The 17,106-nt window shown below is 40.4% G+C and overlaps 1 protein-coding gene across 3 annotated transcripts; it reads right to left on the bottom strand.

The window, feature by feature from the left end:
- Positions 1 to 942: 942 nt before the first annotated feature.
- On the bottom strand, positions 943 to 16,050 carry piwil1 (piwi-like RNA-mediated gene silencing 1). 3 transcript variants are annotated; one of them, XM_034692359.1, is made up of 21 exons: positions 15,745 to 16,050; positions 15,062 to 15,158; positions 13,859 to 13,961; positions 13,626 to 13,754; positions 13,302 to 13,516; positions 12,985 to 13,106; positions 12,807 to 12,887; positions 11,241 to 11,438; positions 11,005 to 11,113; positions 10,581 to 10,707; positions 8,483 to 8,600; positions 8,126 to 8,240; positions 7,856 to 8,043; positions 7,498 to 7,570; positions 6,605 to 6,805; positions 4,538 to 4,641; positions 4,364 to 4,434; positions 4,134 to 4,287; positions 3,791 to 3,916; positions 1,910 to 2,057; positions 943 to 1,679 (listed from the first exon to the last, which is right to left on the bottom strand). In XM_034692359.1, exons 2-21 carry the CDS (start codon positions 15,128 to 15,130, stop codon positions 1,563 to 1,565), a joined length of 2,568 nt encoding a protein of 855 aa, XP_034548250.1. In that variant the 5' UTR covers positions 15,131 to 15,158; positions 15,745 to 16,050; the 3' UTR covers positions 943 to 1,562. The 3 variants fall into 3 exon arrangements, with proteins under 3 accessions (XP_034548250.1, XP_034548251.1, XP_034548252.1); XM_034692360.1 differs by having other exon boundaries at positions 15,250 to 15,764; XM_034692361.1 differs by lacking the exon at positions 6,605 to 6,805 and having other exon boundaries at positions 15,745 to 15,875.
- Between the last annotated feature and the right edge of the window lie 1,056 nt (positions 16,051 to 17,106).

The following is a 17,106-nucleotide window of genomic DNA, read 5'->3' as shown; positions in this document are numbered from 1 at the left end:
TGTGTAATATAGCATCAGCAAATGGAGTCCTGTTATTGTACTGCATCTGATTCATAACATGCAACACTATCGGGCTTCACTAGAAGACAAAGGTTTGACTGTTTCCACAGACGTGAACAGTGAGACACAAGGCTACCTCTACCGGTCGAACCCCAAATCTATTAGATCTGAAATCTGTTTATTCAAGCCAATCTGTCAGTGATGCCTGTTCAGTGTCCAGAGTGATGTTGGTGCAGGATACAAAGTACTGTATATCAATATATATATATCTACACCTTAATGTAGAGTAGTGAATGTATGATGAATTGAAAGCCAATGTATTTTCAAAGCTGCCCAAAAGGATTGTGCAGATGTTCGTCTTTGTGCGTGAAATGAAACAGTCCACCTTTATTTCCTCCCACCGTTCTGTTTGTCCATTTCATCCTCATGTAATGAAAAGATTAAATCTAGCCTATTTTTTCTACACACGAGTTGAACTGAAACTGCCAAAAAAGAATGTATGCAAAACATTCTGAGATACTCTGTACAATTCTCGGCCAACAGCCATGAAAACCTGCGGCAAACGATGTACATCTTTTCCTATTTCTGGACCATGTCCTCAGACATTGCTTCGATTCATTTTGAGTGACTGTTGCTCTTTTTGTACTTTGTCCATTTGTAAAATTGTTTTTAAATGTTTATACTTGATTTTCAAACTGCCTTTTTTGTACATTTAACTTTATAATCAAACAGTGCAAGCTTTCCCCATGGTGTCTTGAAGACCATATTGTTTAAGAGTCTGCAGTTGTGTGCTAGCTTTATGATAAGAATTATCAGCCTATATTGATGGATAAAAAAACTATTGTGTGGGTGTGCATGTGCAATCTTTTCTAAAAAAAAAATCTAAATAAATTTGATATTTTCTAATGTTTGCACGTGTGATTCAACTCAGAACACTGAGAATGTACAACACAAATGTTTATTTGAACCACATGCAGAGAAGCAACAGCAGGATCTTTACATTTACTGAAATAACTGAAATATAGAATCACTTACTCCTAAATATGGAGTATAGAAATGTCCCCAAATCACAAGGAGGCTCCTGTTATTTATTTTAAAGGTTCACATATATAAAAGAGACGTTCTCTTTTGGTATTTTTCCATTTAAAACACAAACTAAACATGACTTGTTGATAATGACCTGAATGCACTCACATGCATGATATCTCAACTAAGTTAAACACACAGATCAAATACTGGTTACATTTCACTCTGAACATCTTTATCCACTTTACCTTGTTCATCCTCAGCTGCACTTTTAACAGGAAACCACACAGACACATCAAGTTTCTGTCATTGCCCTCATACAGTTATAAGAAACCTCAAACTGCATAATCTAATACACACTTAATCTGAACTAAACTGGTGCTAGAAATAGAAACAAACTCTTAGCATCCAGAAAACCTAACATACACAAACTTAAACTAAGGAGAACTTCCCCAACAAAGGTTGACATACAGACGTACGTATATTTCAAGGTAACTTAACGAGTCTGAGTCGATCAATCCTTCGTCTTTCCGTCCTTACAGATAGTAGAGGAGGTCCTCCAGTTTTGAATGGGGCTCCTTGTGGATGCTCTGACCCACCAGGAATGCCATCTTGTGGGCGTACTGGCATGGAGCAGGCACTCGAATGATCCCCTGGAGCACAAATGGAGAGAAATAAACCACAGCGAGTCACTTCAAATGGTCACTTTTAGATCTAGATTGTTTTTTATAGGCCTGCTGCTGTTGTTAGTTATGCCCGGGCATCACAACTCCTACAACAGCCGCAGTTTTCAAAGAGACAACATTTCACTAGATCTGTGGAGAAACATGCCCACTACCATTCAGAGGAAACAACTAACTAAGGCAACAGCGAGTCCACCTACCTGCCAGTTGTAGTACATGTGACAAAGCTTGTAGGTGAGACGCTGCATGTGGTCAGGCTTCAGTCCACTGGTGTCGTACACCACGTTGTAGTGGGTCGGGGAGACGCTTCCTTGGCGGACAGCCTGGCTCACAATGTAAAAGTCATACCTGGAAAACAAGTCCATGTTTACATTTCATAAAGAGCAAAAACACAGACACATCCATCTCCATACTTCACATAGTTCTGTTAACACAGCTGCAGTATCATTCAAGACACCTGCAAAGGACAGAGACAAAAATCAAAGCCATCAACATCAAAAACAGGAGAGATAAGAGAGCAAGGAAAAAAACAAAACAAGCTTACACATTCAATGACAAAAGTTTAGAGTGATAAAAAAAAGAATACAGACTGACTATTGTAAGACTTGAACAGTTATAGGTGTGAGTAAATGTTGAAAGTATTTCAGAGTGAGGGCCAAAAATCCTGATCTTTACTCACCAGGGAGTCAGTTTATTGTTTAAAATGTTGTAGTCTTACAACAAGCTGATGACGAGGGATTCAGAGATTAACTTGTTTCATTATCAACTGTGCTTTTAGATGTCAGTGATTTAATCTTTAAGGTTCCAGTGTTTCTGTTGTCACTCCAAAAACAGGGCCATTGCTTTACATTTAGTGGAACCTGGACAGAGTGAACACAAAGAGACACCTGTGCAGGTTTTTCCTGCATTTATAAGTAGGGGTATCGATACAATATATCGTGAGATTTCGTCTTGCCATACATTATCGATTCACTGGTGCCAAATATCGATATTTAAACAATAAACATGCAGCCATTCCAAACAGATTCTGTCACAAAAGCCTGCTACAATTTTTATTTGCAGAGTCACTACTTCAAGCCTCCACATGATGGCGCTTAGCATGAATAAGAGTGGGTGCTGCGGTAGAGTACTCTTTAAAAGGCAATAAAAAGAAGAAAAAGAAAATGGTGCAAGGCGGAGGATTAGCAAACAGCAGGGAAAAACACGTGAAAGATGCACCGTTGAATCCTTTCAGCAGAAAACTTAAAACACGCCATTTTCGTGAATTCTAGGGTCCTACAGCTGGCAAAGTGCCAATTTGCGAACTGCTCCAAAAACGAAAGTAAAAGTTAAAAATTGCACTAGCAGCGGTGAACTCTAAGTGATATGCTGACTGCATATCGTTGGCACGAAGACAAGTTGTGGTATACACGTGCTGACCTGACCAAAACATACAGTGAAGGAATAACAGTTCAGGGGCCACAAATGGGCGGCTGGTGGCCTGGGGGCGCCTATTGAGGGCCTCTGTCTTAGACCATATGTGCAGTAGATACTTTGTTTTACTTGGCTGTCGTTCATGTGAAACTGATTGACAATGTTTTGTAATTCCCGTGAAGTTGAATCAGTGCAGTCAATAAATTCGGAATTTCTTCAGTGACACAGACACCGTTATGAATCATGGATGATATTTCTTGCAATATATCGATTATCACAGAATCGCTGTATCGTGAATGTATCGTATCACGAGGGACCTGGTGATACCCAGCCCCATTTATAAGTCCCTCTGCCCTCGTCAGAGTCTGATTGTGTTTTCATGAAGAAAGGACAGCTCTTGGTGATTTTGCCCTATTCTGGCCAAATTCCACCGGTATTATAATGGTCCGGATGATCGTGATGTGTAATTATTACTCAGACTTTAAACACACTGCCAAAATCTCTCATTGTCCGACCCCTACTGAAGACAGGAGAGGTAAATCTAATGAAATCGTCTGCTTGTCAATATTCCTCAGCTGGATATGAAGAAGGTTTAGACTGAAACCACGGCTGCAACTACTGAAGAAAAAAAAAAGATGCAGGAGCAGCTTTAGAAAACAACAGCTTACCACTCAGGGCGGGTGACTTCTGTGTCGACGACAGTGCCTGGCGGTGGGTTGGTCGCCTTGCCGTTGAAATGGGCGAAGAACCTGGTGCTGATGCGCTTCTTCACCACCACCACACTCAGCTTGGGCCTACAACGAGCAGACAGAGAGGCTGCTTCAAAGATTGTCCAGTTTTAGTTCAATTTACAGCTTTGCACTCCTCAAGTGAAGACGCTTCTGCACAACTAATATAGACAAAGTAGAAACTGGCCCACATTCAGCACATAGACGTGTTAAATACAGTTGACTGGCTGATTCTCTGTGCAGCAGCTTTTACAGACCAAACCTTTGAACAAGAGTCACTCACACGTAGTCGTGTCCCATGGACTTGATGGATTCCAAGATCTGTGAGACTTCGTAGTTGACCACACTGTGCAGCTGGCCGTCTCCCACTCCGTCTCTGTACACGATGATGCGTGATGGCAAACAGTTGTTGAACTTCAGATAGTCTTTCAGTGCACCTGAGAAGGAAACAGAGGTATGCCATGAGATTTTTTGTAGTTAGATTGAGTGGAAACATGTAGAATAACAACTTGCCAGTGAGGGCCATCTTCAGTCCATCCATGATTTCCTGACCTTTGTGCTGCAGCACGCACTTTGAGTACCACCTGTTCAGATACAGCACAACTTTAACTCTGTGCTCTGAATCAAAAAACTAAGACCAAGAGGAAACTGATAAATCACAGTCCCGTCTCTTCAGTACAAACTCACCTGCTCATGCTGTTGTTCAGACTGGCCACCAGAGCTCCAATCGACCGCTTCCCTGCAGAAATGTCGTGGTAGCAGTCGATGCCTACGATCATCAGGTGCTTGAGCTGCATGAGGTTAGATAAGTTAGCATAAAGGTGCCATGTTTCAGTTATGTGAAAACACCACTTCTCCCTTTTCTATTCTCAAGGAGTAGAAAAACTAGAATGAATTCTTATTTTCTTCTCCTGTAGCTTCAAGTTCAGGAGGTTTTGCAGTGCGTCCACTGACGGGGGCTCGTCAAGAGACTTGTGGGCCCAGCCAATTATGTTTTCAAGAGAAGACATAAAAACATGTTTCTCAAATGTGGGATTAAAACATGCACAAAGGCTCCAGTTTAAGACCAAGTGAAGATGGCAATTTGTTCAGACTTTGGACAGCTGGATTCTATTCAAAGAATTAGTGCCATCAGTCCAGGGCAGCATGACGTTCTTCCAACATTTTCAGCTGGATTCATTTCCTGTGTTACTCGTTGATAAACAATTGTTTTTCATTCTTCAGGCCAATGCAACAATAACTACTTTCATCACATTTTGTTTAACCTTCTTGACGGAGAGCCCAGGTAGAGGATCACATCTGTACATCAACACTCATTTGTCATCATAGCGTCAATGACATGTTCAATGACAGCGTGTGTGAGACCAGAGACAGGGTGACAATACGCCACACTGGTCTTTGTCTGGTGATCATTTTTTGAAAGATGGGGGCCACATCCGTATACACACACTTTAAAATATGTATCATTCAAACACAGGGACAGGAAATACTCAAAGAAGTATGAAAAGGGAAATGTTACCATTAGGGGTGCAACGGATAAAAAAACTCACGGTTCGGATCAGATCACGGTTTTGAGTCACGGATCGGATCATTTTTCGGATCAGCAAAAAAAAAAGACAAATATAACTTTGTCCCTCCATTTATTTTGTAAAACACTTTGCCCATTAAATAAAAACAACATTCAACTCAAACTGTACTGCATGTGCAAAGCACCCTATCTGTGGGCCCAGTCCGGCCGGATGCTGTCCGCGGGCCGCGTATTGGCGGCCTCTGGTCTAGTGGGTGCGAAACGGAATTTCATAACGTGGCTCAAGCACATTCAGCATTCACTGTATTTCACAGGGAAACCCAAAATGCTCCCATACATGTGACTTACAAGATGCAGGAGGGTTTTCAAGTTCCTCTGCTCCTTCACTTACCACGACTACCGCTGCGCTTGACGAGTGAGAGTGGATTGAACATGCAGTCATCACGTGAACACGCGCAACTTTTTTCATCAACCGATCCGCGGACTACGTCCGTGCCGAACCGTGGAGAGGCATCCGAACGGATCACGGATCAACGGTGATCCGTTGCACCACTAGTTACCATATAATTTAACTATGCATCACACACACAACTTTAAAAAAAGCAAGTTTACCATGTTATCCTATTGTAGCATCAAGACTAGAACATTACACAGCACTGGGGGTGTAAAAGTATATGTATTCGTACCAAACCGTTTCGGTATGTAGGGCTGGGCGATATGGGCTAACAAAAAACTCGATTTACGATTTTTTTTTACAAAAAACTCGATTTACGATTTTAATCGATTGTGTTTTTCTCCTGAAAAAAGAAAACTACAAATGACTAACAAGTTTTGATTTAATTCTAATCAATACAATGCTGCTGCCGCTGTCAATCAGTAAACGTGACGTGTGGCGTTTGGGTGACACTCAAAAAAATCTGCTGCTTCACGATACGGTCAAGAAGGAATGTTGGTATGTTAAAGTGTAGACTCCGAATGTAAGACTAGTCCTCTTTTTCCACATGTAGTTTAAAAAGGAAAAAAACCTTTTTACATTTGGTATTTTTTACCACCGGACATTTTGGCCGATCATATCTCTATATGGTGGACTACTGCACTTGAAACAAGCTAAATGCCGTTAAACCGTAAACCCTGATCTACACAAGAACTAGTCAATTCTTGTTTTCCTGTAACACACCTAAATTTTTCATTCCTTCAAATGACTTATCAGTGTGAACTCCACTTACAGGGATTTCCACACTCCAGAGCTCTCCTCCCATCTTGCATACAATCTGCAGAGCGATCTTGGTAGCCACAGTCAGGATCGTCTGAGGCTTGCTGATGGTGCGGGAAACCACACACTGGCTGGGAACGGGGCAGTCCACGCAAAGATATTTCTTCACGCAGTCGTACTTGTCCTTCCTGTTGGTGGGGAGGACCACCACGACCTGAGGAATAGAAGAACTGTGTTTTCATCCACGTTAACAGGACATTTTGTTTCCTGAGTAACTAATAATCCAAAGTCCTAATCCTTAAGACCTGTACATAGTGCTGGGTGATATTGGTTAAGGATGTAATCAAGATAACATTTTTCATATGAGTCAATATTGATAATTTTCACGGTAAATATCAAATCATTCTTTCATATAATTTGAAAGGCAGATTTTTTTCTCCTGAGTGAAAGTTGAAGAAACCAGACTGGTAGCTTGTATCTGGGACTTAGTAGTCTAGTAAAAAGACAAATATTTTAACTAGTGAGTTTTAGTGACCTTTCTTGTGGAGCATGTTTTCACTCTGTTTTGAGCTGGTAGGTTTTTTTCCTCTAGTGTCACTGTCGCTCGTTTCAGCTGTGTTTACATTATGTTCCAAACGTCTTTAAGCCCCGCCTACCTCGCACCCATGCCGACTTCTTCTCCTGTTTAATGTTAGGTGGGAACTAGCGTTTTGGACGCACTAGCGCCCCCTCCCTTTCCAGTGGTGGGGTGGGGTGTGTAATTACGGGTTTAAATATATCCACGTTTTATCATACATCTGTTATTCATATTAAGAAAAACAATATCACGATAATTATCTTTATCGCCCAGCCCTGCCTGTACATACACACAAAACCTGCCAGTGTGTTGTATGATCAGTCACTCACCATCTGTGTCTCAGGTCCAACATTCTGCTGCAGGAGTCTGAGCAGGGACTCCTGATAATCCTCGTATTCGATCCTGAATTACAAAATCATAGCAAGCAGCAAGTAACATATTTTAACCACAGCAATACTTATTTTAACCACGTGAAAGAAGACAATAAATGTACCTAAAAACTACCAACATGCTTCGTCCTCTACATATACTCTTGTACCACACAGCTGCCTAATACACCTTTTTTCCCCCTGATACTAAGATTAAGCACACATTTCAAGGTGTGTGAGAATGTAATCACCTCCTCCTGACACTAGATGGTGCAGAAAACCTGTATTCAGCAAGGATTATTCTGAGCCTGACACTCACATGACAGGTCTCTGTGTGCGGATACCAAGTGGAGCTGAGACTTTGTTGATGTTCTGCAGGAGCATCTGGGCTTCGTTGCTGTTGCGACTGGTGTAAAACATGTACCAGTTGTTCAGTGGAGGAGAGCTGATCAGAGGTAGCCCACGCATCTCCTTGCTCCAGTCAGCCTGTGCTTGACTGTATTCATACTAGGTTGGAGAAATGATTAGGTTAATCGCTCAATTAATGGATTCAAAAGAGCAAATGTATCCAACCACAAGCACACTATACCGATCTTGATCCCTGTGCAATCCTCTCCCTTGGGAGGATTCTGCCACTCAGCTTTAGGAGCATCTTATCAAAGTTGAGTCCCCACTTATCCAACTCCGCCTGTGCATCAGCATTCCTGTGAAATTATTTGAAGGATTTAAAATCAAAGCCAGGGTACACTGCCTAGAGATGTCAACAAAAATAACTATTTTCATGTTTTTCTATTTGAACAGAACGATTACACAAACTGCGTACAGGTGAGGAACTTTACGGGCAAACAGTAAAGAGCAATCATGATACATAAGTTACAGTATTAAAACAGGCAAGAGATGGTACTTCTGACAACTCGCAACTGATTATCACTGTTTTATCACCCACCTCTGAATGTTTGACACAAATCTGGTGAGGCGGTCCTCCCTCTGATCTGGAAGCAGTTTGGTGTGATGGTCCAGGTCCTTCATGATCTTAAAGTCAGCTCGCATCTTGTCAGTCAGGCCTGACAAACACAAAGAGTAGCTATGGATCAACATAGATCACTTTAAGATAGATTTTTTTCCCTGGGTCCTTTTTTTAATCCACAAAAATCACTCTCTCCAAATGAAAAAGAAGCAAACAGTCTCCCTTTGCTCCCTATTTCAGCAGAGCCCACCTGTTGCTAGTGCGATCACTGTACATGCTCTGCAAAGGCCGTGTTCTCAAACGTGTCCCTCCTCCAAGTAATTTTTTTTTTATAGAGGATGGGACGTGCATTGGATTTTAACCATTTCATGACATTGTTGTAAAAGTTCATGAGGGCAGCTGCTGGGGACTACCATTCAGAATCACTACCCTTTAATGTGCTGTCATTAACATCCTCATCCGTGCACAGCTCACCTGCTGCTGTGTAAACCAAATCACAGTTAAAAATTAAACATCTAACAGGAAGTGGAGATATCTCAGTGACTTTATATAACATGCTGCTGAAGAGAAAGTCAACAGAGCAGACGCATAAAAGGACCAATACATAGAAAGGTGAGGAAAGTTCTGTGTAGAAAGAGAGTACAGGTTTGTGTGTGGGACAACTTTAGGTCAAAGTTAGGAGTTTAAAGAGCTTTAAGAATCAACATTAATGTATAGAGAAATAAAGCACAACTGAAAACACAGAATAATCTGCAACCTACTCAGAATAAGGTTACATTGTTTTCAATGCCTTGAATACACAGGCACTACAGTCTCATCAAATCAGCTGTGGTTAAATGCACCCATCCTTAATAAGTTCACATGGCAGTCCAAGTAGTGACAACTTGAAAAAAGAAATGGGGTCACCACCCTGATCTTTAGCCATTTATCATGGGACCGTACCTGAGACGCTCTGCCCCTGCAGGCAGTGTGGCTGTTTTAACCAGTTAACAAGCACGCTCTAATGAAAAGCCAAAGGTTCTGCAATCATCACACACTGTTCAGGAGTGCAGCGTGAACTCGCCCTCAGGAGAGAGCTGATCTACAGCTCTGAGAGAAACGATCTGTGACCTGTGTTTCACAGGTTGGTAACTGACCTAGAAGTGACCCAGAGACGTGCTGTGTGACATTAGAAACCCTGCTGAAGATTTACAAGACTTCCTGTTAGGGGTGTAACGATTCATCTACTACATCGATGAATCGATTTATATTCCTACGATCCGACTACATCGATCTGTGCTCGGCAAGTTGGCCTTCCGAACGACACATCGATCTAACATCGTTTTAAAAGGTAATAAATCGATTGTATCGATACTAGGAAATAACGCTTTGGATTTAAGCATGGCAGACTTTATATGGATGTGTTTTTTTCTGCACTTTTAATGATAGACATTAAACGTTACTCAATTCGGGCTGCCTGTCTGTGACGTCATCGCCACGCGCCAGCAGACAACAAAACATAGCATGGCGGATGGCAGAAGAGAAGCCGGCGAGTGAGAAATGATCAAGCCACCATTGTGGTCCAGTGTGTGGAAACACTTTGGCCACGACAACACAACAAATGTATCCGACCACCTACTAAGGCGCCCTGGGATTTCACATGTTTATATCCATAATTAATTTATACCTGATTCCCTTACAAGAAAAAACAGGAATCTAGGACTGTCCAGTATCAAGGTATTTATTTCACAGTCACACTGGTTGAAATTTTGGCTAAAAAGTTACTGAATAGATTTCAAGTCACTGAATCGTTTCTGATCGTATCGTTCTAAATCAACCAATATCTTCCTTTAAATCGTATCGGCAACCACGAATCATGATACAAATCGAATCGTTGCTACAAAGCATCGTTACACCCCTACTTCCTGTACTTTGGGGGTTCAAGTGTTGTGATCAGAAATGTTTGATTATCTAAACAAATACATTATATATTAAAACAATTCTGTTGTTGTAGGTTTGCAAGCTTTTAAACACGTGATATTAATGCTGTAAAGTTGAGCAAAGAATGAGAGTCAAGCAGGAGTTCAGATTTCGTCACCTGTTAGGTAGCACAGCTCTGGGATGAGCATGGCGGGGCCAGGAGGAGGTGCTCCAGCAGGGCCCATCCTCTTCACATGGCTGACCAGCAGCGGCTGGTTGTCATCAGAGATGTTCAGGTTGTATTGCTGAGAGCAGATAAGTGATAACAGTTGCAGAACACACAATAAAGTGGATGAGTATGTTTTATGCTCTTACTTTGATTCAGCCTAAAAATCTGATCAATGCAGCATCAATGTTTCCCCCTCAACTCTGACAGGTTGAGCAATTTCAACACCAGTCTACTGAGCTCACACTATATTACCTTCATTTTTTGAATTACTTAAATCCAGTCACTGAAACCAACAGTGTGCCAATGTGGAGTTGAATGCAATAGTTATTGATTGTGTGCTTTAGCTTGCCATATTTGAGTGTGTGACACCTACACTCTTATAGTAGTTCTTGAAGGAAATGTCCGAGTCTCCCTTCTTGAAGGTGTTTTTAGGAGTGTGATCCCATGCAATCTCATCAATCCTGTAGGTCTTGTTGTTGTACCTAAAACAATGACAAGCAGCCAGAGACGTATTAAAGTCAGAACATGTTGAATTACTTGCAAGAACGTTAGGGTTAGCGAGACTTCTGCTTTTAATCCGAACATGCAGGTGAGAAACGTGCATCATACTTGGTGAGGACAATGAGTCCGATGAGCTCCTTGGAACAGGCGTCAGGGAAGCGTTGGCCTCCACACTGCTGCCTCAGGTTGATCATAAAGTCCAGGACCGTCTCACTGCGCAGCACCTTGTGGCTCACGTCAGTAGACAGCATGATGGCTGACTCGTATTGCAGGATGGTGGTGGTGTATCCCGGCCAGATGGTTAGCCTAGGACAGAAAAGAAAGGCTTGTTGATTTTGATCACAAATCTAACAGTTTATTTTACTACTTACTTTATTTTAGGACTGTCCGAAAAGAGCACTTTAGGACAATCATACTAGCCTGTAAAGTACAATATAAAGTTGAATTATTGAAACACACGTGGTAACTGATCTGCCTTGTCATCTCTTTTTATATCACTAAAGGGGAAAAACTAATTTAAAGAGAAGAAAATTGAAGTCCAATCTGTTTGTGGCGGCTTTATTGGTTTATCAGAACACAAATGAACTCTTAATGGATCTAACATTTGTTTCTGCTAAGTTCTCTTGTTGCAGTAAATCCACATGTTGTAGTCTGAGCCTTCACTTTTGTGACTGTATGTCTGCGGAGGTTATTTTTATAAACCTGCTCCACATGTTGATATTGATTGTTTAACATTTTGTATGCCTCAATATAATCAGTAGCTATTTAATCCAGTTAGTTATATTCATCGTGTTGTGAAGGAAAATTTGATTTAGGAGAAAAAACATATTTTGCATTGTTTTTGACACGGAAAACGTCCACATTTTTTTTTTAGGATTAATCGATTATGGATGGTAAACATTTCTAAAGATCAGTAACGAAAAATACTTAAAATTTACATCCCTAATATGTAGAAATTGCAGAGTACTCGTTTTGGGCAATATCTAATTTAGAGTGTCAGAAAAGTGGAAGAAAAAAAAAGCTACTGGAGCATCTCTAACTGTGCCCCCTCAGATTAATAAATAACTTATACTAGGGCTGCCAAGATTAGTCGACTATTCGTCAACAACTTATTTAATAATCAACGTCATAGTTTACTTTTTAAAGCTTTGATTTTCTCTCGAAACTGCCGCTGTACCTTCCGCTGTCTTTTTTGCTTTTCTGTCCTTGACACACATGCGCAGTAGTGGTAATCAGGGTCAGTCATGGTAATCGGGGTCAGCCGTGTTGTCACTGGAAAAGTTATGCCCAAACAGTGTCATGGCTAGCTGGCTAAGGAGCTCAAAGTTTGGGAGCATTTTTCCAAAATAAAAGAAGAATGTGCAATGCAAAGAACTTGACTTCCATGGTAGTAGTAAGCACGTCGTGGCTGATTCAATAAGATAAATAAAATTGCGATAAGCTGCAATTTACGTATGATCCGATTAGTCGACTAATCACAAAAATAATGGGTGCCTAGTCGATTATCCAAATAATCGTTTGGGGCAGCCGTAAGTTATACACCTTTCCAGTGCTTCCTTCATCATCAGGATCACATGTTCAGCATCCAATCAATAACTTTGAAAGCACAGTTTGTGTGTGAACTTTAGTATGGTAAAAACAACAACAACAAAAGCGTGAGGTGAATAAATAAACCTGTGCTGTGGGATGTTGAGTGGATCATTGGGGTTGTAGTAGTTGCGTCCAATCTGCTGCATGTTGAGAATTCTCAGGATCCTGGAGAAATAAAAGGGAACAGAAAACGTATGAGAAGTTGGTAAGAAGTTTAGTCCCTATTGTGTATTACTATTTCTGGATAATAAGGATGTTTAACCTTCTGAATATGATGTTGTAAAACTGGATGCACACAGGAGATGAAGGTGGCAGTTCATTCGTCAAAGTGATAGTGATCTGAACCTTCTCTCCATGCTTTGTCTCACTGTGAAGCACAGTCTCCTAAACACAGGATTATATATAGAGTTAAGAAGCAAGAGTACGAGGACAAAACTTCACACATTCAATTACAAGTTCTATTTCTTACAATGAAGTAAGCCTACGCTACATGTGCTAATTGATTATTTGAAAGTGTTGTCAGAAACATTAATTATTGTGCTGGTTATCACGTTGTTTAACATCACATGCTCAGAGTACCTTGCCCTGCAATCTGTGGGGCAGAAAAAGCAGAGCTCCATCAAAGCTTCGCGCTGAACCAAGTGTCTCCTCGTGATGGAAGAGGAGAGCAGATCTCAGGCGACGAGACTCCATCTGCGGTTTGTAGTCCACATGGTACTGATACAGAACCCACTGAGGACGGGACAGGATCCGAAAGAAGTTGGCTGTCAATGGTACGACATCTCCAGATGACCCTGAAAAAGAAGACACACCAATTAAGAGAGTAATTGATGATAGTCACTGATTCTAAAAAGTTTATCTGCTAAATGTGGTAGTGTGCTCAAGTTTAAAAAAGTAACAGACCCGTCTTTGAATCCTTAACGTGCTCCATCGCCTGCCTTGTGTTGATCCCTGCATCATGAAAATCCCTCCGGCGTCCGCCTCTATCTCCCAGCTTCACCTGCTGAAATCCGGCTGAAATCTGCAGAACAGCTAAGAAAGACAAATCAATGTATTCAGGATCAGATTGTGTTTGTTGCGACGCAGGATGATTAAAAATCCTTACACATTATGAAATCACTCTTTTGATTTTGTACCTTCTGCGGAAAAAGGTCCTGGGGTGCCCTTCTGCCTCCCCCTACCCACCAGCTCTCCCTCTGTCGGTGGGACAGGTGCTGGTGTAGGCTCTCGAGCCTGGCTCTTTAGGGGAAGCAGAGTTAGAGACAAGTACAAGTGAGGTTGGATGACCAAGTGATGCTCATTAACAAATAATAACCTCCACCTGCATTGGATGATTTCAATAAAAGTGACAGTTTCTCAAATACTGCAGCAATCAGGTCTAAAATACTCTTCACTCCTGCATTTATTCCTGTAAGTCAGCCAGTGATGCTTATTAGCAGCAAACCTTCACGTTGTATTAAAGTTTCCCATCAAACCAGGCACAGGGTTTATTATGAGGGTAACCAAATTCTGGGAATTTTCAAAGTTGGAAACTTTCCTTGGGAATTAACTAGAATTTATGGGAATAAATCAGGAATTTACTAAATTGAAGGTTGGCTCTTAAAAGGGAACTTAAATATAGTTTGGGAAAATATATTTTTAGCATAATCCTGACTAAAACAACCAGATTTCATGCAAGTACACTTGAATATCTATGCTATTCCTCAATCACATGTGCATAGCACACAGCTTACTGCAGGTCTATTGAGACCAGCCCCCTACATGCACTGTGCATTCCTCCATCACATGCACAGATTTCTAGAATCCTGCAGAGGCTTGAGAGAAGATACTTTTTTATTTGCATGTTGAATGGGACTTTTTTAGGAGGGAGAGGGACTAGTTTCATTTCACATTTTCAATGGGACTTTGTTGGGATTGCACTTTTGTTAATTTTTGAATGGGTTGGGTCAGGGGGAATGAGTAATATTTAACTCAACATTCATGTTTTTGTTCTTCAATGAAAGAATTGATTGTTCAATAAAATATTTAACACTTGATAAAGTTCTACTTACAAATACATCTGTTTTAATTGTATTATTTTGAAAGGATATCTGCTTATAACAAAATAAATATGTATGCTTGGATATGATACCTTTCCATTAAATTACCCTAAATTCCCAGTTAATTCCAATAAATTCCTATTATTTTTCATGGACAGTTTCCAATTTGGAATATTTCCAAAATTCCCCAGCTTAACTTTCCGGAAATTTCCCACCCCCTTGCAACCCTATTTATCATTAGCGTGAATAAAAGGTAAAAACTGTAAAAACAGCAGGAAGTACAACAAAGCCTTTCCTTACCGCTCCAGGTGCTATGGTCTCCTGACCACGTGCTCGGCCTCTTGACCTCGCTCGTGCACGACCCGTCATTTTACACAGTCTCAAACTGAACCTCTTTCTATGAAACACACATGTGAGCAATAACTAAAATAAGTATTTGGTACAATGAGCGACATTAATGTCAAGAAAAGGAATTTAAGTATTCCAACCTGTCACAAAGACTGAAATTAATCCTGAGGAAACTCAAAGTTTCTTGTATGTTTCTGTAACTCCATACAGATAAAAGCCAAAGCCATGAAAATGAGATTAAACATATCTTAATAGATAATTTAAAACATAAAGAAAGATGAACAGGGGATATTTTACTGTCACAGACAAGATGGCGCCGGCTAATTAACGGTACTGCGGCCTAACTGAAACTTCAGCCTTCAGCTTAGCTAGTAACATGCTAACACAGAGTGAAATAAGGTGCATTTATATATATTTATATATATATGTACGATGTTATAATAAAGACACGAAATGTAATGTTTGGATAATAAAATTGTTAAATTAAGCATCAAGCTAGGGACAATGTTATCAAACTGTTTAGCTAATTAACATAAAATGTTTTTCTTACAAATGGGATGGTTTCGAAAAGTGTAATGAGTTATAAATTATAGTGGAAAATAAATATGCTGCGGTAATTCAGAAAGCCAACTCACTACTGAAGAAAGTTTCTTGTAGAGTTTGGTCACTTCACTGTTGAAGTTCAGCACAGGTGCATCCACCATGAAGACGAAGAGCCTGCCGCAAAGCCCTTATAGGCCTGTTCACTGGAAGAGTTAATGCGCTTGAAGTTGTTCGATTTTGACATTGATTAATAATTTATTGGATTAATATGAGTTAGAAACCTCAATTTTTGTGATTAGATAAAAAAACGTCTAATTCAATGTTGCTAGGGTAATATATCAGGCAAAAACCCTATGAACTATTTTTTTAAGCGCAGTGATATTTTGGAACTAGTGCCGTAGTGCGTAAATTTTAAAATTTAAGTGCAATCTCAGTTGTGACCACTAGATGGCAGCAACGTGCCAATAGTAAATGAACACTGGCTGTCAGAGCCATAGACCGGTCAGACTTAACACCTACCTCCATGAATCCCCGTTTAAACCTATAGCTCTGTTATACAAATTAATGGAAAAAATGACATAGAAATCAGCAATAAACTGATAAACTGCTGGTTGAGCTTGTAGGGCAACAGCTGTACCTCAGTGAAAGTATGAACGTCTAACCAAAATTTGTTTTGGCTTGTTGTCAACATAGGCCTTGAGGTAAAATGACAGGGTAAATTATAGTTCTTGGTTTGGGACATCATGAAGTCTTCTAGCATCGTTTAGTCTCTCTCTCTCTCTCTCTCTCTCTCTCTCTCTCTCTCTCTCTCTCTCTCTCTCTCTCTCTCTCTCTCTCTCTCTCTATATATATATATATATATATATATATATATATATATATATATAAAATATATATATATACACACATATATTTAAAAGTGCAACTAATTTGCAAATAAAGTGCAATTTGTCACAAAAACAGCGTTTTAAAACACAGGCACTGTTCTGGGGTCTGCCTTTCAATTAAGATGGAGCCAAAGGCGTCAAATGAGATAAGATCTGACAATTTCAAGTCTTTCTGGACCGTATTCCAAGGAGTAGGAGCAGCAAAACTAAATGCTCTCTTAACGAACTCTGTCCAAACTCGGGGAACACACATTTGTAAAGTGTCACAGGAGATCAAGGCATAATGGCTTTTTGATCTTTGTAGATACACACACAAATACTTTGGGACCAAGCCAAGAAGACATGTATAAATAAGACGTAGCCAATGTGGGTAAATTATTTGAAGGTAGACTTAATAGAGAAATTAGCCTTTGGGATGCCCATCGCCCCCCCCAGGTAAGGTTATTGATGGATACTGATTCAGGTTTTCCACAGGACCTTGTGACTGCCTTGTGTATGGAGTTGATAAATCCTTTTCGAGGCTAGTTTAACTTGTGAAAATGATGAAAAGCAGTGATTAAGGAACTG

Source organism: Notolabrus celidotus, chromosome 9 (assembly GCF_009762535.1).
Source record: "Notolabrus celidotus isolate fNotCel1 chromosome 9, fNotCel1.pri, whole genome shotgun sequence".
Lineage (NCBI taxonomy): Eukaryota > Metazoa > Chordata > Actinopteri > Labriformes > Labridae > Notolabrus > Notolabrus celidotus.
The sequence above is the reverse complement of the archived record's forward strand: the minus strand, read 5'-3'. Positions and strand labels throughout refer to the sequence as shown.

Excerpts from the sequence above, each read along its gene's own strand:
- piwil1 (XM_034692359.1), bottom strand. The coding sequence starts at position 15,130 with ATGACGGGTCGTGCACGAGCGAGGTCAAGAGGCCGAGCACGTGGTCAG. Across the intron at positions 13,107-13,301 it reads CCCACAGATTGCAGGGCAAG|GAGACTGTGCTTCACAGTGA; the intron begins GTACTCTGAGCA and ends TCCTGTGTTTAG. Across the intron at positions 3,917-4,133 it reads TCCATGGGACACGACTACGT|GCCCAAGCTGAGTGTGGTGG; the intron begins GTGAGTGACTCT and ends TGCTCGTTGTAG.